This window comes from Nicotiana tabacum, chromosome 9, assembly GCF_000715075.1.
Source record: "Nicotiana tabacum cultivar K326 chromosome 9, ASM71507v2, whole genome shotgun sequence".
Classification (NCBI taxonomy): Eukaryota; Viridiplantae; Streptophyta; class Magnoliopsida; order Solanales; family Solanaceae; genus Nicotiana; species Nicotiana tabacum.
The window spans coordinates 107,486,371-107,512,526 of record NC_134088.1 but is presented as its reverse complement, the minus strand read 5'-3'; the positions used below and the strand labels follow the sequence as shown (position 1 = coordinate 107,512,526).

The 26,156-nt window shown below is 36.9% G+C and overlaps 1 protein-coding gene across 2 annotated transcripts; it reads right to left on the bottom strand.

Moving 5' to 3' along the window:
• Positions 1-19,465: 19,465 nt before the first annotated feature.
• On the bottom strand, positions 19,466-22,343 carry LOC107787827 (uncharacterized). 2 transcript variants are annotated; one of them, XM_075222362.1, is made up of 8 exons: positions 21,886-22,343; positions 21,589-21,626; positions 21,357-21,489; positions 21,195-21,278; positions 20,343-20,381; positions 20,159-20,249; positions 20,032-20,092; positions 19,466-19,946 (listed from the first exon to the last, which is right to left on the bottom strand). In XM_075222362.1, the coding sequence occupies exons 1-8, from the start codon at positions 22,054-22,056 to the stop codon at positions 19,652-19,654; spliced, it is 912 nt and encodes a 303-aa protein (XP_075078463.1). In that variant the 5' UTR covers positions 22,057-22,343; the 3' UTR covers positions 19,466-19,651. The 2 variants fall into 2 exon arrangements, with proteins under 2 accessions (XP_075078463.1, XP_016464918.1); XM_016609432.2 differs by having other exon boundaries at positions 21,195-21,260; positions 21,886-22,342.
• Positions 22,344-26,156: the final 3,813 nt, after the last annotated feature.

Sequence of the window (26,156 nt, the reverse complement as noted above, 5' to 3'; positions counted from 1 at the left end):
TTTCTGAGGAATAGTTTTTGATGTTTTTGCCATTTTTGGATTTAAAGATCGAAAATAGAAGGAGGTAACCAAGATTTGGTATTTTTTGAAGAGAGATTTTGCAGTGAAAAAATCACAGATTTACAGATAAACTCAGAAGATGCAAGAAAGAACTTTATAAAATTTGGAGATTGGAGACGCAAACGAGGTAAATGGTAAAGAAATGGGCTATTTATAGATTAAGCAACGTCGGTTCAGTATCAACAGTGGCCGACCATCGTCTGACACGCATTAAATGCCTTGAAAAACTAAACCGACGGGACAGTTATCACGTGCATTATGATAGAGCCCGATGTAAATGTCAGCTTATATCTGATCGAGCCATTGGGAAATCATATCGTTTCTCGCCACATCTTTTCCGAGAAACGAGAGGACTATTTGTAAACGGCCGAAACTGATTTCGGCCTTCGTACGTCTAATCGAGATGGGAACATAATGGACCGAAGAAAGTCTTCATAATATCGAGATGAGATCCGAAGAAGGCACAAACGAGGTTCAAATTCTAGGTACAAGTCAAATACCGAGCTCGAAGTCATTATCGAGCTCGGGTCCGAATCGAACTATGATGAGATGTGATGGAATCAAGCTTAAGGGTATGAGGCCAGCCAATATCGAGCCCAAGTCATTACCGGACCCCGAGTCAGCGTCGACCTCAAACCCGCATCGAGCTCTAAAATTGGAAACCGACCAATACCGATTCCGATCAAGATCGAGCTCATAGACAAGAGCCGATGCAGCCGCACTAAGGGAGAGAATCTCGGCGGGAATTAGGAAAAAACTGATTTATCATGAGTTCCCCACTATGTATTTTTAATTATATTTAAAGTAGGATCCCCCAATATAAAAAGGATAGCTATATTTCTATAAGGACCAAGTTTGTCATACATTGTAACTGAGATATCATACACTCCTATATTGAGGAGTTATCCCTTTTTAGCTTCATAGATTGATTCATCTTGCTTAATCCATAAATTATCTTTTTTCCAACTTTGCTTATTCTTCATTCTCTACAGTCAACACTCGATATTTCTATTCATTTGTATCAAGTTATACCACATACCCTTAGAACTACGTACAAATTTAACTCTATCCATTTTTCGGGTAAACAGTTTCGTTCCCTTACAAAGATATATAGGTCTTTCACATGTAACACATCGCATGACAAACAAAATTAGACATGCATTAATTAATTTTGCAATTCAAATCTTTAAATAATATGTAAAAGGTTCCATCAGTTTTAGTTTCTTAATATCGTTATTAATTACTCCTAATAGTAACATGCTGTAGAGAAACCTGGGATCATTTGCTAGCTTTAGTTTGTGAAATACCTTTTACAATTATGTTTATTATCATTTTGTTGACCTTTTTTTTTTGTAAGCTTTCAGATTTGATCGTTGAATCGCTTTGACTCTGTCATACTTTCGCCTTTGACAATGTCATCATTATAAAAGACTTCAAGCATTATGTTATCCCAAAGTTTAAATATTGAATTACGACTGAACAATCTTAAAAGACTGTCGTAGATATATGTCAACAAAGATTATCTTGCCCTATTAGATTAAGTATTAAATCAAAAGTGGTAATTAAAACAGACTTTTAATGAGAATTAGGTGAAGGGTCTTTAACTAAAGTTGCACTTCCTCCGGTCCATTTTAGTGTTCGTGGTTATTAAAAATAACTGATCCAGAATATTTATCATTTTAGAAAATCACAATGTAATTGATTATTTTTTCCCAATTTGTCCTTTGTGTCAATTGTTCTTGAAAGTAAAAAATATTAACTATATAGCATAGAAAACCTAAATGAAAAGAATAAATAAAGGTATATTAGTCAAAAAATCTTTCTTGGAAATAGTTTCTTAAGGACGTATAGAAAAGAAATGTGTCTACTAAAATAGAATAGAGTGGGTACGACATGGATGAGTAATGAGGGCAATAATTTATTCTTAAGTTGACTCGTGGAAGCAAACTTCAATTCTCAAACTACCAAATCATTCTAGATTCCCCCTATGAGAAAATAAATATTAAACATAATTAGAGATATTCAAAAGCTAGGTTCGATCTGACGTTGTTGTAATAAATAACTCTTAGATCAACAATCTTTAGTTTGAAACGAAGAAAGTATGTACAAAAGTTGTATGGATGTAAATTAGTGCTACTAAAAATACTTTAGTATATAACTTCAACCGACAAATAAAGCTGTATACGGTCGAAATAGATTTCGTCCTTCCTACGTTCGATCGAGTTCGAGTGTTAAAAAGTCAGAATTAGCTTTTTGGGAGTGAGCTCCGAAGTCGGTACTAACAAGCCTCGAGCCCGAAGGTCGATCGAGGAGTCGGCTCGATAACCCTATCGAGCCCGTAGCCGAATTGATCCGCAAGGCACTGCTTCGAGGTCGAAAATGCGCGACGCCCATCTCGAAGGTCGGACTCGAGCCAAGACCGAAAGACCCGACCCAGTAACGAGCTCAAGCCAGCATCGAGCTCACAGACAGGAGCCGTTGCGACCACACTAAGGGAGAGAATCTTGGCGAGAATCAAGGAAGAGACAAGTCATCATGGGCCTTCCACTATATGTTTTATTTTATTATTTTTTGTAATAACCCTCTTCTATAAGAAGGAAAATCCTTGTAAGCTAAAGGAGAGACAAAAAAAAAATCACTTCTCAGATTGAAAGATATCCCTTTGTGTTTGCTTTACTTTATCTCATTTATTCTTATTGCCCATTATTTGTATTCTCATAGTCAAGAATATACGAATCTCTATTTCTCTACGCGATTTATATCGAATTGTATCGCATATCCTTAGAACCACACACAAAATCTAACGTTATTCGATTTTTTCGGTAAACAGTTTGACGTCCACCGTGGGGCTAAGGATAACAGTGATCGTTTGATACAAATCAAAAGTACACGCCAGCTTACAACTTCAAATCAGCAATGGCTTTACTTATCGACCACGAAGCTGGCCTTCAAGATGAAACCAACAACTTGGCACCCGGGACCGGAAGGCCAATTAACGATGGCATCGAGGCTCGAATCGAAGTACCCGAAATTCGGGCCGAAATACCATTGGATATCAATTCACAAATAGCTTTGGAGACGAATCAACGTTCCGAACCGGAAAGAAGCATTCAGGGCGGTACTCGATCCGTAGCCCGAGACACCCAAAATGCAGGGGAAATCGGGGCCAGCTTACGTATGATCTTCGAGATGCTACAAGACCAACAAGTAGCGATAACTTAGTTATAGAGCCAAACTCGCGCACAAAGCAGGCCGGATTCCAATCCATTTCGAGAAGTCACCCCCAGAACAGAGCCCGCCATAGTGAAATCAAACGAGCAAGAATCGGGGACTACTCCTGGAATTACTAAATTGCTCGAGGAACTCACAAAACGAGTCGAAGCCAACGACAAGAGAGTGGAAACATACAATGCCAGGGTCGATCAAATCCCGGGGGAACCACCAATGATAAAGGGGCTTGATTCGAAAAAATTCATACAAAAGCCTTTTCCGTCGAGTGCGACACCGAAACCAATCCTCAAAAATTTTCGTATGCCCGAAATTCCCAAATATAACGGTACGGCCGATCCTAACGAACATGTCACCTCTTACACGTGTGCCATCAAAGGCAACGATTTGGAGGACGATGAGATCGAATCCGTGTTGTTGAAAAAGTTCAGGGAGACCCTCTCAAAGGGAGCGATGGTATGGTATCACAATTTACCACCAAATTCCATCGATTCTTTTGCCATGTTAGCATATTCGTTCGTAAAGGCAGATGCTGGTGCCATAAAGGTTGCAACAAGGAAATCAGACCTCTTCAAAGTAAAGCAAAGAGAGAATGAAATGCTAAGGGAATTCGTATCCCGATTTCAAATGGAACGCATGGAATTACCACCGGTCACAGACGATTGGGCCGTACAAGCTTTCACCCAAGGGTTGAACGAGCTAAGTTCGACAGCATCACATCGGCTGAAACAAAATTTGATCGAGTATCCAACGATAACTTGGGCAGATGTACACAACCGATACCAATCGAAAATTAGGGTCGAGGATGATCAGTTGGGAGCTCCGTACGGACCCGTGCATCAGAACAGGACAACTACTAAAAACCAAAAGGAGATCGACAAAGAACAAAGGTCGAACAGAGACCGATATCGATCGTACATCACAAATCGGGTGAACAACGATTCAACACGCAATACAGTTCGGAACAATCAAAGGACTGATCGAGGGCAAAATTCTCGGGGACTTATGAGTAAGAGCGGGTTCGATAAATATGCTGATCCTATAGAAGCACCTCGATTATCAGAATATAACTTCAGCGTCGGTGCATCCGCACTCGTGTCGGCCATCGGACGCATCAAAGACACTAAATGGCCTCGACCCATACAGACCGAACCTTCCCAAAGAAATCCCAATCAAACGTGCGAATATCATGGTACCCATGGCCACAGAACGGAAGATTGCAAGCAACTAAGAGAGGAAATAGCCCGCTTATTTAACAAAGGGCACCTTCGGGAATTTCCGAGTGATAAGGAGAAGAACCATTTTAAAAACAGGGATTTCAGCAAGCAAAACGAGCAAGAAGAACCGCAGCACGTAATTCACATGATCATCGGAGGCATCGATACCCCTCAGGGACCAGTGCTTAAACGCACTAAAACATCGATTTTGAGGGAAAAGCGATCTCGGACTCAAGATTATGCACCCATGGGGACTTTGTCCTTTAATGATGAAGATGCAGAAGGGGTCATCCAACCTCATAACGACACATCGGCTAAGTTTGGACCCCAGGTTCAGACCGGTGAAGCAAAAGAGAAGACCCCAGTCCGAGGGAAAGCACACATTCATAAAGGACGAGGTAACCAAGCTTCTCAAAGTAGGGTCCATTCGGGAGGTGAAATATCCCGAATGGTTAGCCAACATAGTTATAGTGCCTAAAAAAGGGAATAAACTTAGAATGTGTGTGGACTATAAGGATTTGAACAAAGCATGCCCCAAAGATTCCTTTCCGCTGCCCAACATCGATCGCATGATCGATGCCATGGCCGGCCACGAGATCCTTACTTTTCTCGATGCCTATTCTGGATATAATCAGATCCAGATGAACCCGGAGGACCAGAAAAAAACTTCATTTGTCACCAAATATGGAACATATTGTTATAATGTGATGCCCTTCGGGCTAAACAATACAGGGGCTACTTACCAACGCCTAGTAAATAAAATGTTCGAAGAACAGATAGGAAAATTAATGGAAGTTTATATCGATGACATGCTAGTTAAATCCCTGCGCGCAGAGGATCATTTGACCTATTTGCAGGAAACGTTCGAAATTTTGAGTAAATACAACATGAAGCTCAACCCCGAAAAATGTGCTTTAGAGGTCGGTTCGGGCAAGTTCCTCGGCTTCATGGTGTCACATCGGGAAATAGAGATTAACCCCGATAAAATCAAGGCCATCAAAGACATTGTCGTTGTGGACAGCGTGAAGGCCGTACAAAGGCTAACAGGTTGAATTGCAGCCTTAGGCCGGTTTATTTCAAGATCATCTGATCGAAGTCACAAATTTTTCTCTCTACTCAAAAAGAAGAATGACTTTGCTTGAACACCGGAATGCCAACAAGCATTAGAGGAACTAAAGCGATATCTATCAAGCCCACCACTACTTCACACTCCAAAAACAGACGAAAAACTTTGTTTGTACTTGGCAGTATCGGAAGTCGCCGTAAGTGGTGTCCTAGTTCGAGAAAAGCAAGGTACGCAATTTCCTGTTTATTATATGAGCCGAACCTTAGGAGAAGCGGAAACTAGATATCCGCTCCTAGAAAAATTGGCACTTGCACTGATAAGCGCCTCTAGAAGGTTAAGGCCGTACTTTCAATGTCATCCCATATGCGTGTTAACCACTTACCCGCTTCGTAATATTTTGCACAAACCTGAGTTATCAGGCCGACTGGCCAAATGGGCCGTCGAACTCAGTGGGTACGATATCGAATATCAACCCCGTACGGCCATCAAGTCTCAAATTTTAGCAGAATTCGTGGCCGATTTTACGCCAACCCTCGTACCCGAAGTCAAAAAAGAACTCTTGTTGAAATCAGGTACATCATCGGGTATGGATCCTTTTTACGGACGGGGCTTCAAACGTGAAAGGGTCCGGGCTGGGCATAGTTTTGAAACCACCCACGGGTAACACTATTAGACAATCTATTAAAACTATCAGGTTGACTAACAACGAGGCCGAGTATGAAGCTATGATTGCAGGTCTCGAGCTAGCTAGAAACTTGGGAGCAGAAGTCATTAAAACCAATTGCAACTCTTTACTGGTGGTGAGTCAAGTAAACCAAACCTTCGAAGTTCAAGAAGGTAGAATGCAAAGGTATTTAGATAAACTGCTTGTCACTTTGTACCATTTCAAACAATGGACTTTACGGCATGTTCCACAAGAACAGAATAATGAGGCCGATGCGCTTGCGAATTTGGGATCGTCGGTCGAGGTAGAGGACTTGGGCTTGGGGAATGTTGTTCAACTTTCGAGATCGGTAATCGAAGAAGGTCACACCGAGATAAATTCTACAAGCTTAACCTGGGATTGGAGAAACAAGTATATTGAATACTTAAAGAGCGAAAAACTCCCATCGGACCCTAAAGATTCTAGAACCCTATGGACTAAAGCTGCTCGATTCACGTTGGCTTCAGACGGAACGCTATACCGAAGAACATTCGATGGACCGTTGGCAGTATGCTTGGGTCCGGGAGATACCGATTACATCCTACGGGAAGTACACGAGGGTACTTGCGGGAATCACTCCGGAGCCGATACATTAGTTCGAAAAATAATCAAAGCAGGGTATTATTGGATCGATATGGGCAAAGATGTGAGAGAATTTGTTCGTAAATGTGACAAATGTCAAAGGTTTGCACCAATAATCCATTAACCCGAAGAGCAACTCTACTCAGTCCTATTCCCATGGCCGTTCATGAAATGGGGAATGCATATCGTCGGCCCTCTGCCATCGACCCCAGGTAAAGCCAAATTTATTTTATTTATGACTGACTATTTTTCTAAATGGGTTGAAGCGCAGGCGTTCGAGAAAATAAGAGAGAAAGAAGTTATAGACTTTATTTGGGATCATATCATATGACGATTCGGGATACCCGCTGAAATAGTATGTGACAATGGAAAACAATTCGTTGGCAGCAAAGTAACAAGATTCCTCGAAGACCACAAAATAAGAAGGATACTATCGACGCCATACCACCCCAGTAGGAATGGACAGGCCGAATCAATGAACAAAACTGTCATTCAAAACTTAAAGAAGAGGTTAAACGCGCTAAAGGAAAATGGAGAGAAATCCTGCCCAAAGTCCTTTGGGCATATCGGACGACGTCAAAATCCAGTACGGGGGCGACCGTATTCTCCTTAGTATATAGGTCCGAAGCATTGATACCCGTCGAAGTTGGTGAACCCAGTGCCAGATTTCGATTCGCCATGGAAGAATCAAATAACGAGGCTATGAATACCAGCCTCGAACTATCGGACGAAAGACGAGAAGCTGCTCTCGTCCAATTAGCCTCCCAAAAGCAGCGAATCGAAATATATTATAATCGAAGAGCCAAGCTCCGCCATTTCAAGCCCGGGGAATTAGTGTTAAGAAAAGTTACCATCAATACCCGAAATCCGAACGAAGGAAAACTAGGACCGAATTGGGAAGGACCATATCTGGTGCTCGAGAACATCGGAAAAGGATCGTAGAGGCTCGGCATTATAAATGGCAAACAACTATCAAGCAGCTGGAATGTATCACATCTAAAACGGTACTACTGATAAGGTACAGCCTTTCCATATTCGTTTATATTTCAAAACTGACCCTTGCAGAAGTCCGAACAAGGGCTAAGATGGATCTTTCGTTTGAAAGCATGCGTTGCACTCTTTTTCCTTTAGACCGGTTTTATCCCAAATGGGTTTTTCGGCAAGGTTTTTAATGAGGCAACCATTGATCGTGCTGCATTTACAACAATATCCGAGGCCTCTTTACAATCGACCTCGAATAACTGAAGGGGCATTAGGCCCTCAAACACATCGATTTCAAATGCAAGAGAGTTATTTCACAACAACAGGGTTCCAATAGGAAAAATTATAAGAGCCAAATGGTCGAAACGAACCATGCTCATGTAGATTGGCCCGAACCAAGGCGCGGAACATGAAAACGTGTAATAACGTGCGAAGAAAGTTCTCTTCTTTATCAACATCTTATATCCAAGGAAAATTCCTCTATTTTGAGATTTATTATGCAAATAGAATCAAGTTAAATTCGACCAATTAAGCCTACGAGCTATTTTTATTTCGAGTTCGAGCAATCACTCACTTGACCATCACGCTCACGGGCTACATTACCTCGAGTTCGAATCGTTCACTCGACAACTAAAGCCTACGGGCTACTTTTATTTCGAGTTCGAGCAATCACTCACTCGACCATCACGCCCACGAGCTAATTACCTCGAGTTCGAATCATTCACTCGACAACTAAAGCCTACGGGCTACTTTTATTTCGAGTTCGAGCAATCACTCACTCGACCATCACGCCCACGGGCTACATTATCTCGAGTTCGAATCATTCACTCGACAACTAAAGCCTACGGGCTACTTTTATTTCGAGTTCGAACAATCACTCACTCGACCATCACACCCACGGGCTACATTACCTCGAGTTTGAATCATTCACTCGACAACTAAAGCCTACGGGCTACTTTTATTTCGAGTTTGAGCAATCACTCTCTCGACCATCACGCCCACGGTCTATATTACCTTGAGTTCGAATCATTCACTCGACGACTAAAGCCTACGGGCTACTTTTATTTCGAGTTCGAGCAATCACTCTTTCGACCATCACGCCCACATGCTACATTACTTCGAGTTCGAATCATTTACTCGACGATTAAAGCCTACGGGCTACTTTCACTTCAAGTTCAACCAAAGCACTCACTCAACTATTATGCCTACGGATTATATTTCTTCAAGATCGAATCACTAACTCAACTAGTGAGCCCAAGGGCTACGTCACTTCGAACAAATCAATAATAGAGACTATAAAGTCTAAATTTGATTGAATTGTTAAGATCTTTGTGAAAACATTTGTAAAGGCACGCATAAAGTCTGCACAAATCGGCCAAAGTTGTCTATATACAAAAATTTCTACATGATTACAAACATAACTATGGACTAATCTTCCTCATCACCCTCGGATCCGCTCTTGTTACCGTCATCGTCATCATCATAGCCATCAAAAACCAAGGCTTCAGCTTCAGTTTCGAGGTCTTTAGCCTTTTTTATTTCTTCAGTAAGGTCAAAAACCCGAACATGTATCTCCTCGAGGGTCTCCCTCCGAGACCTACATTTGGCAAGTTCGGCAATACAGTGTGCTCGGGTGTCGGCAGTATCCGCCGCCTCTCATGCCTCAATCTGAGCAGCCTCGGCATCAGCCCGATACACGGTAATGGACTTATCCGCCAAGATTTTAGACGACTCAACCTCGGCCTTGGCCTCGGCAAGCTGGGCTACAAGCTCCTCAATCCTCTTAGCTTGAGCCGAACTCTTTTGCTTAACATTTTGAAGCTAAACATCGGCCGATAATAAGTTGGTCAAAATGGTCTCTTTTTCCACAGCCAGGCGATCGATAGTCTCCTTCCACCAATTATATTCGGCTTTGATTTGATCGACTTCTTCCTGAAGTGACCCGATCATTTCAACCTTTTTCTGCAGCTGAGACAACGAAGGGTTAACTTCCACCGTCGAGTCAAACCCATACTTTAACAGAACAAGGCTCACCTGCTTGTCAAGTTCGGCCTCTTCTTCGTGAGCCTTAGCCAAATCCGCTTGGAGGTCCTTTATAGCCTCGTCCTTTTGGCTGCAAAGAAGCCGCAAGGCATCTCTCTCCCCCGAGACCTTCTGAAGCTCGACCTCACACTGGCCAAGGTCGACCCGAAATCTACTAATGGCCTGCACAGTAGGGAAAGAACACGAGTCAAATTCGGAAAAAGAACAAAGAAACCAAGTATAGTAAAATCATTACCCTAGTAATGAAATGTTGGGCCTCTTCCAATAGAAGAGAAACGTCCCCGATATCGGAAGCATCACCGACTCCGATAAAGCAATCCCGAAAAGGATCCCCTGCACTAGAGCCTCCGCCCATATCGGGGGTCTTCAATTCTCGAGCTTCCTTTAACGCCTCCTCAGAAAAAGTGGGAAGAGAAGGCTAATAACCCACTGTCATAGTCCCAAGTGAATCACTCGGGGCGTACCGATCAAGACTCGGGATCCCAGAATCAACCCCGACCGGTACAGCTACCATCGGTTCAGGAGCTTCGGTGACCTCGATAGCTCTGGTAGATCGGGACACCAAGGCCGAGGCACCTCCTTCTTCCTCTTCTTATTCTTCGTCTTCTTCTTCTTCTCTTAGTCGTTGGACCGAGTTAATCGAAAGAGCAACTGCCTTCCTCCTCACCCTTCGAGATTCGGGTTTGGGGCCCTCTGATCGAGAGGCAGCTTTGCGCTTCTTATCTTTCCCCGATTTCGGGACTGGGGACTTGGTTCCTTATTCACCGCTTGAAGGCCTCAAAACGGCATCCTTGGTTACGCCTGCATGAAAGGAAATCGGTAACGAATGGAGCACAAAGAGCGTTTCGAAGGAAACGAGAAGTAAAACCTTACCATGGTTCTTGGCTTCCCATCTGCCTTTAGCCAAATCATGCCAAGCGCGTTCGGCATAAGAGGAAGTTGAGGCTAACTTCCGAACCCAGTCCTAGAGGTCGGGCACCTTTTGTGGCATCCAAGGGGCAGCTGTATATCGGGAAGAAACATAAAAAAAAAATTATTTATGAAAACAACTTACGATCGAAATTTCATTCCTCGGGGAACAACATCTTCTCTTCCGGAATAAGGTCACGGGTCCTCACCCGGATGTAACACCCCATCCAACCCCGATCCTTGTTTTCGTCGATGCTCGACATCAAAGGGTAAACTCTAGCACCCCGGCTTTGGTGGAGAAGAAGCGACGTAGGATTACTATACGCCAGATAGAGGGATGAATCTGACCAAGGGTAACCTGATATCTCTTGCAAAAATTGATGATTACCGGGTCGACCGGACCCAATGTGAAGGGATAAGTGTAAACACTTAAAAACTCCTCCACATGGGTGACGACACTCTCTTCGGGAGATGGAATTTGTAACACAACCTCGGAACCCCAGTTACAGTCTTTTCTAACGGCCTTAAGATAACCCTCAATTATAGAGCACATATACATCGATACGTGCTCGCATTGACCCGGGACAGATGAAATATTCTCAACCTTAAAATCGATCTTTAGAGTACACGGGCCGGGGATATAGTCATAGGTGGACAGCTCCACTGGCGCTTTGTCGCCGGACGGCCGTGAAGAAGAAGCTTTCTCCTTCTGAGGCACAGTTTTCGAAGTCTTGGCCATTGATATGGGAGGAATAAAGACAAAGGAAAGTGAAAAATTGATGACACCAAAACTCTGGTAGCAACAAGAAAGGAAGAAAAGATGAGAAAATTTAGGGGAGTGAACGCGTGAAAGAAGTGAATGATAGATGGAAGAGCTATTTATAGGCTCGCATCGTGACGGTTCAATATCACAGGTAGCCGACCGCCATCTGACAAGAATTAAATACCTTGAAAGGCTGAATCGATAGGACAACTATCACATACGTCATAATCGATCCCTGTAAAAACATCGGCTTATGACCCGATCGAACCACCAAAAATCACGTCGATTCTCACCGCATCCTTCATGAGAAACAAGGGGACTATCTGTATACGGTCGAAATAGATTTTGGCCTTCCTACGTTCGATCGAGTTCGAGTATTAAAAAGTCGGAATTAGATTTTTGGGAGTGAGCTCCGAAGTCTGTACTAACGAGCATCGAGCCCGAAGGTCGATCGAGGAGTCGGCTCGATAACCCTATCGAGCCCATGGCCGAATCGATCCGAAAGGTACTGCTTCGAGGTAGGAAATGCGCGACGCCCATCTCGAAGGTCGGACTCAAGCCAAGACCAAAAGGCGCGACCCAGTAACGAGTTCGAGCCAGCATCGAGCTCACAGACAGGAGCCATTGCGACCGCACCAAGAGAGAAAATCTTGGCGGGAATCAAGGAAGAGACAAGTCATCATGGGCCTTCCACTATATGTTTTATTTTATTATTTTTTGTAATAACCCTCTTCTATAAGAGGGGGAATCCTTGTAAGCTAAAAGAGAGACAAAAAATAAATCACTTCTCAGATTGAAAGATATCCCTTTGTGTTTGCTTTACTTTATCTCATTTATTCTTATTGCCCACTATTTGCATTTTCATAGTCAAGAATATACGAATCTCTATTTCTCTACATGATTTATATCGAATTGTATCGCATATCCTTAGAACCACACACAAAATCTAACATTATCCGATTTTTCCGGTAAACAAAAGGCCAAAAGAATATTTAGTTTTGTTCAATCTGTAGTTCATATTACAAGGCTAATAAAAGATTTTTGAATCAAGCACCATTGGTACTATCCTGCTGCAAGGGTAATAAATATTTGTGATTTATAACCTTTTTGGCCAAAAGCATTTTTTTTTAAAAGTTTATGTGTTTGATCAAATTTTTAAAAGTAAAAAAGTGCTTTTGAGTAAAATCAAAAATAATTTTTGAGAAGTAGAAAAAAGTACTCTCTCCGATTCAGTTTAGATGATATAGATTGACTTGATACAAAGTTTAAGAAAAAAAAGACCTTTGAAACATTTGGTCCTAAAAGTTAAAGGGACAAAAGTTTTGTGGGGTCATAACATTTATGTGGCTATAAAAGTTTCGCATTAATGATAAAGTGGGCAAAATAAAAAGTTTAAAGTTAAATTATTTTTAAATATATAAATGTATCATTCTTTTTGGAACGGACTAATAAGAAAAATGTGTCATTTAAATTGAAATATATTGAGTAATTATTTTTCCTAAAAAGGCCTAATACATAAGTGGCCTCTTAAACTTGTCCCTTTTTTTTTTTTTTTCATTTAGACACTTGAACTAAGCTTTGTTCCTATTGAACCACTGAACTAGAGTCAAATTGTGTGATAGGAACATTTAGACTTGAGTTTAGGGTTTGAATAGGAACAAAGCTTAGTTCAAGTGTCTAGATGAAAAAAAGGGACAAGTTTAAGGGTCTGTTTATGTACTTGGCCTTCCTAAAAAATTTTTAAAAAATATTTTTGAGAAAAATATACTTAGAAATATTTTTTAAAATCTTGATTATTGTTCAAAAGTAATTTTATAATTAATTAGTCAAACACAAACTGTTTCTCATTACTTTTTTTGAAAGAACTTTTCAAACTAAAGTGATTTTTTAAAAGTTTAGCGAAACACGCTATTAATCTACTTTAGCTTTTAATATGTGTAATAAAATACAACTAAAGCTACTTGCGTAGTCCAGTTTTACTCGTAAGTAAACATCACCGAATGGCATTTGCATTTGACTCAAAAGAAGAAACTGCATGTGCACTTGTTTTTCACAACATGTTGTTTATTTAAACCCAACATATACTCATTTTTCCAATTTCTTTCTCTCCAACTTCTTCATTTTCCTTAATGAATTTTGTTTTATTATTGAAGGAATCAACTTTAAAAATAGATAAGCTTCAATGGTCAGAAAAAGATGCTGAAATGAACTCCGTAATGGGCCCTCCTTTTAGGTTCGCAAAGTCTGCTTTGATGGGAAAGAGTTCGGCTTCCAATATTCCACAAACAAGAAAATGAGGTCTTTTTGGAATAATATCGTTCTATTGATTTTTTTCCCTATTTGAAATATTATATACCGAGAACTGGAATTAGGTTAGCCTAAAATATGCTGATACGTTCTAAACAACATATAATTATGACCTTTTAACCCTAATTTAACCTTATTTTTTCGTTTCGTTCTCTGTTTTCCATATTTCCATTTTGGGTTATAAGCTTCATCACTGCAGGGTGCGGAACTAGTGTGACGAGCATGAGTTTGGGCGAATCGTGTAACTTTTATCTAGGATGTATATTTGTGTTAAAAAATTATATATATATATAATTGCAAACCTAATACTTAAATAAAATAAGTTGTAGGTTCGATTGCAAATTCAATACCCATAAGTTTTAATCATGACTCTCCGTTTGTTCATCAGTTGCTTCTCGACGAATTTAATATTATTGTTGTGATCCTCCAAAAAGGTAAGTAGAACTCACTTTTGACCTAGCTTAGTAAAAATCTAGGATTTACTCTTAATATCCTATAGTAATCTGATAATTAAAAAAAAAAAAGAAAAAAAAAGGAAGGAATAAAACTACTCTTTGTAAAGTCTAATTAAAAGAGAACAGAAGGTAAGCTGTCAATTTTAGAAGATTTGATATGAAGGTGGATCAGAAATTGGAGCATGTGGTTCCCAAAGTGTCTTGATAACAGATTTTAATTATCGTTTCAAGCAAAATAAAGCAGTAGAGTACACGATCAATATAAAACTAATTAAATTACGGTAAAGGGCCAAATATACTCCTCTACTTTTGAAAATGGTCTAAGAATACCACTCGTTATACTATTGGGTTATTTATACCAATTCAGTCATACTTTGGGTTCAAATATACCCCTCATTTAAACGGAGGGACACGTGTCATTGTCCTGTTGATCAATTCTAAATATCTCCTAATTAATTAAAAAGATTCATTACACATACCCGAAAAATATTTTTTTTTATAAAAACTGGAAAAAACTAATTTTGTTTTACTAAAAACTGAGGAAAAAAAAAGAAAATATTTTTTTTTCCAGTTTTTACAAAAAAATTTGCTTTAAAAAACTGAAAAATATTTCTAAAATAATATTTTTGTAAAAACTGAAAAAAAGAGCGAAAAATCAATTTTCTAAAGAAATATTTTTTGTAAAAACTGAAAAAAATTAATTTTTTTTTACTAAAAACAGAAAAAAAAATGAAAATATTTTTTTTCCAGTTTTTACAAAAAAACTGCTTTAAAAAAATCTGAAAAATATTTTCTAAAACAATATTTTTGTAAAAACTGAAAAAAACTAAAAAAACAATTTTCTAAAGCAATGTTTTTGTAAAAACTGAAAAAACAAATATTTTCTTTTTTTCAGTTTTTAGTTAAAAATATTTCAGTTTTTTCCAGTTTTTAATTGCTTTTCAGTTTTTTTTTCAGTTTTTACAAAAATATTATTTTAGAAAATATTTTTCAGTTTTTTTAAAGCAGTTTTTTTGTAAAAACTGAAAAAAAAAAATATTTTTGTTTTTTTCAGTTTTTGCAAAAAAAAAAAACAAATAGTTTTTTCCAGTTTTTACTAAAAAAAGATAATTATTTTTCGGGTATAGGCAATAAGTCTTTTTAATTAATAAGGAGATATTTAGAATTGACCAACAGGACGATGACACGTGTCCTTCCATTGAAATGAGGGGTATATTTGAACCCAAAGTATAATTACAGGGGTATAAATAACCCAATAGTATAACGATGAGTATTCTTAGACTATTTTTGAAAATAGAGGGGTATATTTGATCCTTTGCCGATTAAATTATGATGAATTCTTGCAATACAAAACAGATGTGCTCACCTAATCACAAGTTATGCATAAAAAAGAGCGACATGAACATTGAAAATTCGTATTAACGATCTTAACTTGCTTGCGAATGAATTGTTGTTAGATATTGTTGTAGTATATTTATTAGCTTAATTAAATCTATAGTTCTCCACATGTATCTGATAATTAACATCACATGGTGATATTAATTTCTTTTTCAACTAAAATATATTCTGTTTAAATTTCTTCTGTAACCAGATTTCCAACATCATGTGGCATGGAACGACATGTTTGACAAAATTGTTAGGTTGTCTAATAGCTGATGTATCCGGGGAAGCACATTATTTACGATGTTCAACCGATTATGAAGGAGGTTACATGTTCAAGTCATGAAAATAATATTTCGTAAAATTATAAGATAAAACTGTATACAAGTAATAATTCCAAGGTGATCTAGCCTTTTCTTGAACTACACTGCATATTGCAGCACATAAGCTTGGTGTCAATAATCTTAATGCACGTTACTACGAGAATTGATGAATAATTAATTGGTATAACCGTTAGTTCACATTATAAAAATGTAAGGTTACGTTCTAGATTAATTAGATGCCGATAAAATTCTTGATGACTTGGAGAGAGTTATAAAATAATTGCTCAGAAATATATCATGTGATATAAATTAACGAGTAAAACAGAGTATAATATGTAAGAAAATAGACAAATAATGGTGTGTTGAGAGGCATTCTAATTAATCTCGAGACAATGGCAGAAAACATGATTGCAAGAGCGTAGAACCATGACTACTTTCACATGCAAAAAGGATATTATGGGGACATTAATGATAATTAATTTATTGCTTTGTAAAACATTAGTAGTCATCATATCATTAGTAAAGGAATATAATAACCTATGGTACTTATTAGCAAAAGATAGAGGTGTTGGAGGTAAACATCATATCATTAATTAGCTTTGATGTAATCTTTATATACCCACCTGCGGACGAGGTAACACAGTGAAAATCATAATTCACGTTTTTGCACATGTATGGATTTTTGTCAATAATAATGGTTATTGGTTAAAATCAATTGTCAAATTATAGTGATAACACGTGAGATTATAAGTATTTGGGAAATTAAAATTTACTCTATTGAATTTATTGACTAGAAGAAGAAAAAACGAATAATTAACCACATCTCTTGTATTTTACATGATTCATTTATAATAAGTGATAATGCAAAATGGATGAGATTGACTGAACTTTCTCAAAACTGCGCCGTCCATGTTTTTTTATTCTATCCTAAATTGATGAATCCTAATAATAATATCACTTTTTATTTTATGAAATATCTCCATTAATTACGAACAACAATAATTGACAATAATAACCACGACGACAACAAAAGTTATTACTAAGCTGAGGTTATTGGTTGTAGGCTTGAAGCATTAAATGGATTTGAAATAAAATTTATAGGAATTTATATAATTAATGTATAATCTATGTATATCAGCTAGAAAAAGTAAACAGTGAATCTGACCGACTATTTATGTAATAATCTCTTACCTTTTTAGCCGGTTTATATATGATTATACACATATTATATATAAAGTATACATATATTATATATTCGTCAGATATTTTTCGTTTAAGTAATTGAATGTGTTGCGATTTAGGTTAATTCTACAAATTTTTTATATGTATCGATTAAATTCAGGTCTGCTACTACTAAGGCCCAGATTCAATGTTTAATTTTAGCAACGATGATCTGAAAGCTGCCATAAATCATTCTACTGCCATGATTAACATATAGAGCCTGTTTGGAAAGCATTTTTTTTAACTTGTGGAAGTGTTTGACAACTAAAAAATAGGCTTAAAAAAAGTTAGAATTTGCTTTTAAAAAAAACCAAAACCAATAAGTTGGAAAACCCAGCTTTTTCTAAATTGGCTTAAAAGCCATATTGCTTTGACCAAGAATATTATATTCTTACCCCTTATAATTTTTCTTAATTTCGAAATTACCCCTAAGTAAAAACCCTACAACATACTATTTTTTTTTCTCCATTCTCCAATATTTGTCAATTTCTTGAAGTTCTTAGCGTGAAGCAAACAATAGTTTTTTAAATAATGCTTGATACATTCCAATATTTTGTAAATATTATTCTTTTGGCTTCTTTTTTTGGTTCCATAACATTTAATTTTTTTGGTCGTTGAATCCTTTTTTTTAATTAGTGTAACTATATTCTAAAATCAAATCATTCAATTAATTTTACGTGTTACCCCTGAATTTGAAGCTATGAACGAAAAATATAATATTATAGTCATCATCTTCTTTATAATGTTAACAACTTTAAGAATATTTCAGTTATTTTAACAAGAAAAAGTGCTTACCAGCACTTGTTTACCAAACACTTCATCAGCTTGTTTTAAGTTTTAGCACTTTTATTCAAACACGTAACTGTTTATTTATAAAACAAATTCCAGCACTTATAAAGTGCTTTTAAGTATTTAACTTAAAAGTCACTTTTTTTAAGCCAATCCAAACGGGCCCATACTCCTTCCATTTTAATTTAGATAACACATTCGCTTATTGACCAACATTTTAAAATATGATTTTATCATATTGACACAAAAAAAATTATAACTTATAGTATTTTATATATAATTTTTGAATATCTAAATTTTAATTTTAAAATATTGAATTGAACTAATTTAATTTAATTTCGAAGTTTAATCAAGTTATTATCAACAAAATGTGTCATCTATTCTTAAAGCGCGACTCAATGCCGTGTGGGTCCACTAAGTTTTTCTTGGATGGCTACCATTGGGTTCCACAAATGTAGGGCCCAATGATAGGTCCTATAGTTAGACTCTTCTTTCTTTCTTTATTTAGGTAGCTCGTCAGTTCACTTCTTTTAACTTTGGAATCCCAGGCAGTAGTTGGCGCTAAGCAATTTAAAAATCATAGGCTCGTTATAGGTAACATTCATTGGATTGGAGACGAAGTAAGGATATTACTTCAAAAATTGAAGATTTTTAAAAATATTAAAGTAGTTATTAAAAATTTAATGTACAGAATATAAATATAAATAGCTAAAATTTAAAGAGCATATTCCACTAGACACCTTTTATCTATAATGATAATGGTCTGAAATGGGTAAAATATGAAGTTCTGGTCTGATAAAATAGCCTAAAATGGGAGAGTTATTAAGTTGGGTCGACAAAATGAGTTTTTTTTTTTTAGCGGATCATACAAATATTATGTAAAATGAGTTGTTCACGTGATTGTACTTACATGACAATTTTAAACATAGGACAATTTGTATTTTTGGGACTTTAAGAGTATTTTTTTCCCGATATTATTTTGTTTTGTAATATATTGACATGCTTGAGTAATTTTTTCTTTATTAAAATAATACTGTAATTAATATTATGACTTTAATGCTATAATATTCCTCCAAATAAGTCCAGGTTATAGGCCTTCAAGAAATCAAACTTTTTTTACATGTCTCTGGGCTAGCAAGCTCAGGTGGATTAAGGGGCAATTGCACAATATAGCCATTTTCAGGGATGCTTTTTTAGATTAGAAAGTACTTATTTTGTCCTGAAATTTTAAATTAAAAATATTAACTTCAAGTCAATTCATAATGTTTTTATCCCGAAAAATTAAAATTCAAGACGCACTAGCTATGTCTTAAATAGCATCCCTTTAGAACGGTTACTTCGTGTTATTTCTACGTGGATTAAACAATCATGGGCCTAAAATATGGCAAATGACTAGCTAACTTGATTCTTGCTTTGAAGTTGTTAGGAGAGATAGAGAGAAGGAAATTGCTCCTTTTTCTTAAAACAACTAACCATATTTTCCCAAGTTACAAGATTAAACTAATTTTGCAGCTAGATAGATAATTTACAGAACCATCAATAGTGTCATAAAACAGATTAACATATAATAAAACACAGCTTACATAAGTGGAGTGTTATGATATTCAAAGGCTCTATGAAAAGCTCATCTTCTCATTTTAATGTTAACTGGAATCTCTTTGTATGACTGAATCTTCTCAGCTGCTTTACGCGATGGTCTTCCAATAGAAGCCCTTCGCGAAAGTTGAGCTACATTTTCTGAGGAATCCTTCTCATCTTTGATCACTTCTTCAATGCTAGAGAAAGGCAATGGAGTAAGATCATAGTCGTGAACTGGGCTGTTAAAGGGTACAGCTAGGCCTTCTAATTCAAACAAGTCCTCAGCTGCTGCTTCTGAGTGTTGGACTTTAGAATTAGTAGACTTTCTTCTTAAACATCTCCTGAAAAAGAACAGCAAGAAATGAATGAGGAAACTTGCAATGTAAATGTTAGCATGTAGAGCTTTATGCTGTAAAGAAAACTGACCTTTTGTTTTCTGCTGCTTCTTTTTCAGCAGCTTGTTGAGAGGATGTTGAATGTCCCATAGCTGAAAGATTACTTACACGTTAGGGATGAGACGACAAAGATAAAGAACAAGAAGTGTAGGATTTACATTGACTTCTTGTTGCACGTTGGCGTCTGTTACCATTTCTAGGCTTGCTATGTCTGTTCAATTGAGAGTCAATAGCCATGAACTCTTCATCCTAGAGCCAAAAATGCGAAGATCTACTTAGTGAGAGAGTTAGAAGAATGCCAAAAATGCAATGGAGAACAAATTGAAAGTTTCAGTAGCACACCTGCAAGTCATTCTTTAGCTGGTTCCTTTGTTCTTGTTCCTGCAATAACATGAAGTTGACAACAATTTATGCCTCTACATATCTATGTTTGAGAAGAAGCACTAGGCTCATCTAACTATTTACATCTAAGACAATGTGACAAGCAAAAAAAGGCTTGTCATTTACACCTTATAACTTACCATGCTACAATGGCCTGAGCTGAACCAAACAAAGTTTAAATTGTTCTAAAATTATCTAACAAGGCTTTCTCTGTTCAACACAATTTATAGGTGAATGCTTCATCTTAATTTAATTAGATATGATATAAAGATGTCACATTATGTTGCAGAAAAGATAAACCGTTGATTTAAGAACGTTAGTAATTGTGGTGGTCTAGACACATTGGATGGTCACGGCTCCGAGAAGTGAAAGCAGCTACTAAACGCTTGTGTTAGGGTAGGTTATCTACATCACGCCCTTGGATGCGACTCTTCCCCGCATCCCAAGTGATTTGTGCACTGGGGGGTGGCTCTTTTTTACATTGGATGATCACTCTTCAATCTTTTATTCACATTCAGACATGTAAAACCAATCACTTTTTAAGCTACCAGAACTTCTCCTGAACTTAGTATAGGTCCAGAATTTTCTGAAGTAGTTTTCAATTATTTAAAGATGAGTTCCAATAGGAAAAAGAACATAAAGTCAAAATGATGAAATTGGTTAGATTTTGGAGCAAGACTAGGTGAAAGTTCATCCTATTGCCAAGATGAACTTAGGCATGACAAAAAAGGATTGCAGCCAAAAATTCTATACATTTCAAAGTTTCTTTCAGTAAAGATAGTAACAAAATAAAGATAGTATACAAAACCATACCTCTTCTAAATTCCTCGATTTAAGTAACGCTTCTTTGCAAACCAGCTCATGTTGTAGTGATTTCATCTGCGACAAAACAAAATACTAACACCCTTTTTTAACAACAAGTTCTAATTGCCTCTACAATTAGTTCATTTTTCTAAGAAAAAAAAAAAGATTTACCTTTTCCCTGTTCAAATTGAGTTCCGCCAACATATGACTATTTGATTGAGCAAGATTCCAGTTCTGTAGCTGCATTTTCTGAAGATGAATCCTCATTTTCTGTATCTCAATCCCACTCAACTCTATAATCTTGCTGTTTACACAATTAAACCATATATAAAAAACATCAAACAATTGCATAACAACAACGTTAAAAAAAGACTAGCATACTCTAATTCAATAATATACATACTTTTTGTCTTGAACAAGTTTCACCAACGCCACATTTTCCTGTTTAAACATCCAAATAACAAAAGAAAAATCAGAAAATTACAAACAAATTACCAAGAAATCAATCAGAACAACAACAACGACGACGACGACGACAACAACTACAGTAGACCCAGTGTAATCCCACAAAGTGGGGTCTGAGGAGGATAGTGTTTACGCAGATCATATCCCTACCTTTGAAAGTAGAGAGGCTGTTTCCGATAGAAAGATGACCAAAAAAATTAATCAGAATTGACCAATTAAGACAAAAAAAACATACTTTGGCGAGATGATTAATGTAGTCCTTCATTGAAGAAACATCAGGCGAAACCTTATCGACATCAATAGGCGATTTATGTTGTGTTTGTGGAAGCGAATTTGTTATATCGGATAGCCTCTTTCTCACTATGCTTCCAAAAGATGATCTTTTTGCCATTCTATCCCCTTTCATTCTTACTATATTCAAGAAAACCCAAATTGGGTAGTGAATAAATGACTTCAAAACTTAAACCCCAGAAAATGTTTCTATTAGACAAACTCTCATATACTAAATTAAACACAACTGAAACCTGTAATATTAGCAAGTAGTTACTATAGTTTTTCTAAAGTAAAGACGTTTTAAAAGAGCTGTGACTAAAGGAGATTCAATTCTCAGTAAAACACTGAAAAGGTATTTTGATTGCCGGTGAGGAAGGAGAGAATCTGAAGAAGATAAGAAAGCAAGAATGAGAATGAGAACTAAAGAGAAAAAGAAAAGGAAAAAGAGAAAGAACTCTTAGGTTCAGACTTTCAACGGCTTTCCGAAGCTAATAAAACTGGTTGGGAATCGTCCGAGCCTAATTTTCAAATTTCGGAGGCAATAATATCTTTATTCTTGATTTCAATTCTTCCTTTCCTTTTCTTTTCTTTTCTTTTCTTTTTTAACATTCCCTTTTCTTTTTTCCCTTTTAAACAAAAATGTAGAAAAGCATATTTTTGAATTTTGAAAATCATGTCAAACATTTCATACACTTTGTTTTGTTTTGTTTGTACGAGAAAATAATTCGCTTGTTTTGAGTGTTTGGATTTGGTTTAAATAGTTGATTTTAAAATTATTTTGAGTGAATTTATTTATTTTAATATTGATAGTTGAAAATAGAACAATTATTTTCTTCTCCATATCTTTTCAATTAGTTAATTTTATGGGATATCCAACAGGGAGTGATGCGTTTTCTTTCTCAGCTTAATTTCTTTAGTCTAAGTTCATATCTTCACTTGTTATTGGTCTTCAACTTATTATTTCTTTATTCCTTGAAATATCCAAGTTTCTTAACTGTTAAGCTTTCACGAGTAATAACCTCCAAATAATATTTCAAAGAATACTCGTATTAATGATTAATTATTGTAGCATGAGTTGTTCTTGATTTGTTACGTGTATAGAAACAATTAATGATGGAATTATCTGCTTATACAAGTTGTTTCTTAAGACTAAAACGTATTTTTTTAAAATTTATTCGAAGTTTAATTGCATGCAAGACTAGAATTTTCAAGAAATAATGTTAGATTACAACATCAAAAAGTTTCTTGATTATTTACACGTTTATTGTGTGAATAGTAAAGACTCATAGTTTTTATATTATTGCATTGGCTATTTTTATAATATGATAGGCACTTTGCTAAAGCTTTTAATTTTTTATCTTATTATATTGAATAAAGTTTTAACGTAATATTCATTTTTTGTATGTATATGCTATTTTATTAAATTATAATTAGTGGAGTATAAATTAAGTGATATTTATCAGAGTGATAAATGATATAATAAGTATTATTTTTATGATTAAGACTATTAATTATTTTTATAAAGAGTGCGAAAACATTGATAAAAAATTATTCCGGCTGGCCAAGGCAAGAGAGAGGAAGGTCCGGATGGACCAAGTGAGGTGCATCAAAAACGAGGACGGTAGAGTATTGATGGAAGGGACTCAGACGAGGACGGTAGAGTATTGATTGAAGGGACTCAGATTAATCGAAAATGACAGACTTACTTTCATAAACTTTTGAATGAAGATGGGGACAGGGATATTGTGCTAGGTGAATTAGGGCACTCCAAGAGTCACCGAGACTTTAGATATTGTAGGCGCATTAAGGTTGAGGAGGTCGCGGGGCCTATGCATAAGATGAGTATGGACAGAATGACCGGGCCAGACGAAATACCGATAGGATTTTAGAGGCACGTGGGTAGAGCAGGCTTGGTGTGGCTGATTGGGCTGTCTAATGTTATTTTCAGGACGAAGAGGATGCCAGATGAATGGAAGTGGAGTACGATGGTAATGTTGTACGAGAATGAAGGTGATATCTAGAATTATAATAACTATAGGGGTATTGAGTTACTAAGTCATACCATAAAAGTTTGGGTGAGGGTGGTGGAAGTAAGGGTGAGAAGGACAGTGTCTATATCCGACAACCAGTTCGAGTTCATGCCAGATCGTTCAACTACGAAAGTTATCCACCTTATTAGGAGGTTAGTGGAATAGTACAGGGATAGGAAGAAGGATTTGCACATGGTATTTACTGACCTAGACAAAACGTATGACAAGGTCCTTAGGAAGGTTCTTTGAAAATGGCTGGAGGTAAAAGGTGTCCCGGTAGCTTACATTAAGGTGATTAAGGACACGTATGATGGAGCTAAGAATTGGGTTAGGACAGTGGGAGACGACTCAGAGCATTTTTCGATTGTATTGTGGTTACTTTAAGGATCTGCGCTCAGGCCGTTCTTATTTTTCCGGCGATGGACGCCTTATCACACCATATTCAAGGGGAGATGCCATGGTATGCTATGTTATTCGCTGATGACATAGTTCTGATTAATGAGATGCGAGGCAGTATTAACGAGGCTGGAGGTTTGAAGACAGGCTCTTGAGTCAAAGGGTTTCAAGTTGAGTAGGACTAAGACAGAATACCTAGAGTACAAGTTCAGATACATAACGGGGGATGCAGGCATGGACGCGAGGCTTGACTTATAGGTCATCCCCACGACAGAAAGTTTAAAGTACCTTGGGTCGGTTATATAGGGGGATGGGGAGATTGACGAGGATGTCACACACCGTATAGTGGTGGGATGGATGAAGTGCAGATTAGCATCAGTACTAGAATTTGACAGTTTTCCAACTGAAAAATTTCGACTGAAAATTGTAGTCTGAAGATTCCGACTGTTTCGGTCCGAAAATAAAAAAAAATATTAAATATTTTTTAATAATATTTCGACCATACTCCGACATAGTTGGTCGCAAGCTTTTGGCAGAAAAATCCGGGTAATTTATTTTCGACCGATTCAGTCGGTAATTAAGAGTCAAAGTTATTGTCTTTGACTACGTTTACATTTTCGACGGATTCCATCGGAAATTTCAAATTAATTTCAAATAATATTTTTTAGGTTACCGACCGATTTGGTCTGAAATCTTTTAAATATTTAAATAATTATTTTTTCAGTAAACCACCGACCAAAGTGGTCGGAAAAAATGCGCTTTTCAAAATTAAATTTATTTCCGACCGAATTGATCGAAAAAATTTATTATATCACCTGCCCGACCCCTTTCTTCCTTTTTCTCTCTTTCTCTTTTCTTTCTCTTCTTTCCCCCTCCTTTCGCGCACCAAATCCCCTGTTGCCGTCAACTTCAAATTTGGCGGTACCACTCTTTCTCCGCCTCTCTCCCTCCCCCTCTCCCTCATCCCTGTCGAGCGCGGCATCCCCCATTTTTAATCCCCATTTTTTTTTTAACTTTTTCAGGTATTGTCTATTTGTCTCCGTCAACGTGAGTCTTCTTCGGCAACTAGCATCTTCTCCGGCAAGGTAAGTTATTCCTTTATCCTTTCCCCGGCCTTGATTGTTAATATATTTGTTATTTTTATTTGTATTTTCATTAAAATTAGAATTCTAGAATTTTTAATTTGAATATGGAAATATTAGAATTGAAATTAGGTTTGAAATAAAGAATAAATTATTCTTTAATCTTGAAAAAAATATTATTTAGAGCCTTGAGTAACATTAAAATTAATCTTCTTTTGAATAAGAAATTTAGAATGTAATGACCCGGTCGATCATTTTGAGTGCATTAGCCCCGATCCCCTATTTACTTCTCCCCCCGTATTTTTTTTCTGCTTATGTGACTTTTCGGGAGATTTTGTTGTGGTTTCGGAGTTATTTGGGATACTTAGTCCATAAAACGAAAGTTTAAGTCTTAGAATTTTAACCGTAGTTGGAATTATATAAAGACGACTCCGGAATGGAGTTTTGTTAGTTCCGTTAGCTCCGTTGGGTGATTTTAGATTTAGGAGCGTGTCCAAAATCTGAATTGGAGGTCTGTAGCTGATTTAGGCTTGAAATAGCGAAAGTCAATTTTTTTGGAAAGTTTGACCGGAAGTGTACTTTTTGATATCGGTACCGGATTCTGATTCCGGAAGTTGGAGTAGGTCCATAATGTCAATTATTACTTGTGTTTAAAATTTAAGGTCAATCGGACGTGATTTGATATGTTTCAGCATGATTTGTAGAAGTTTGAAGTTTCAAAGTTT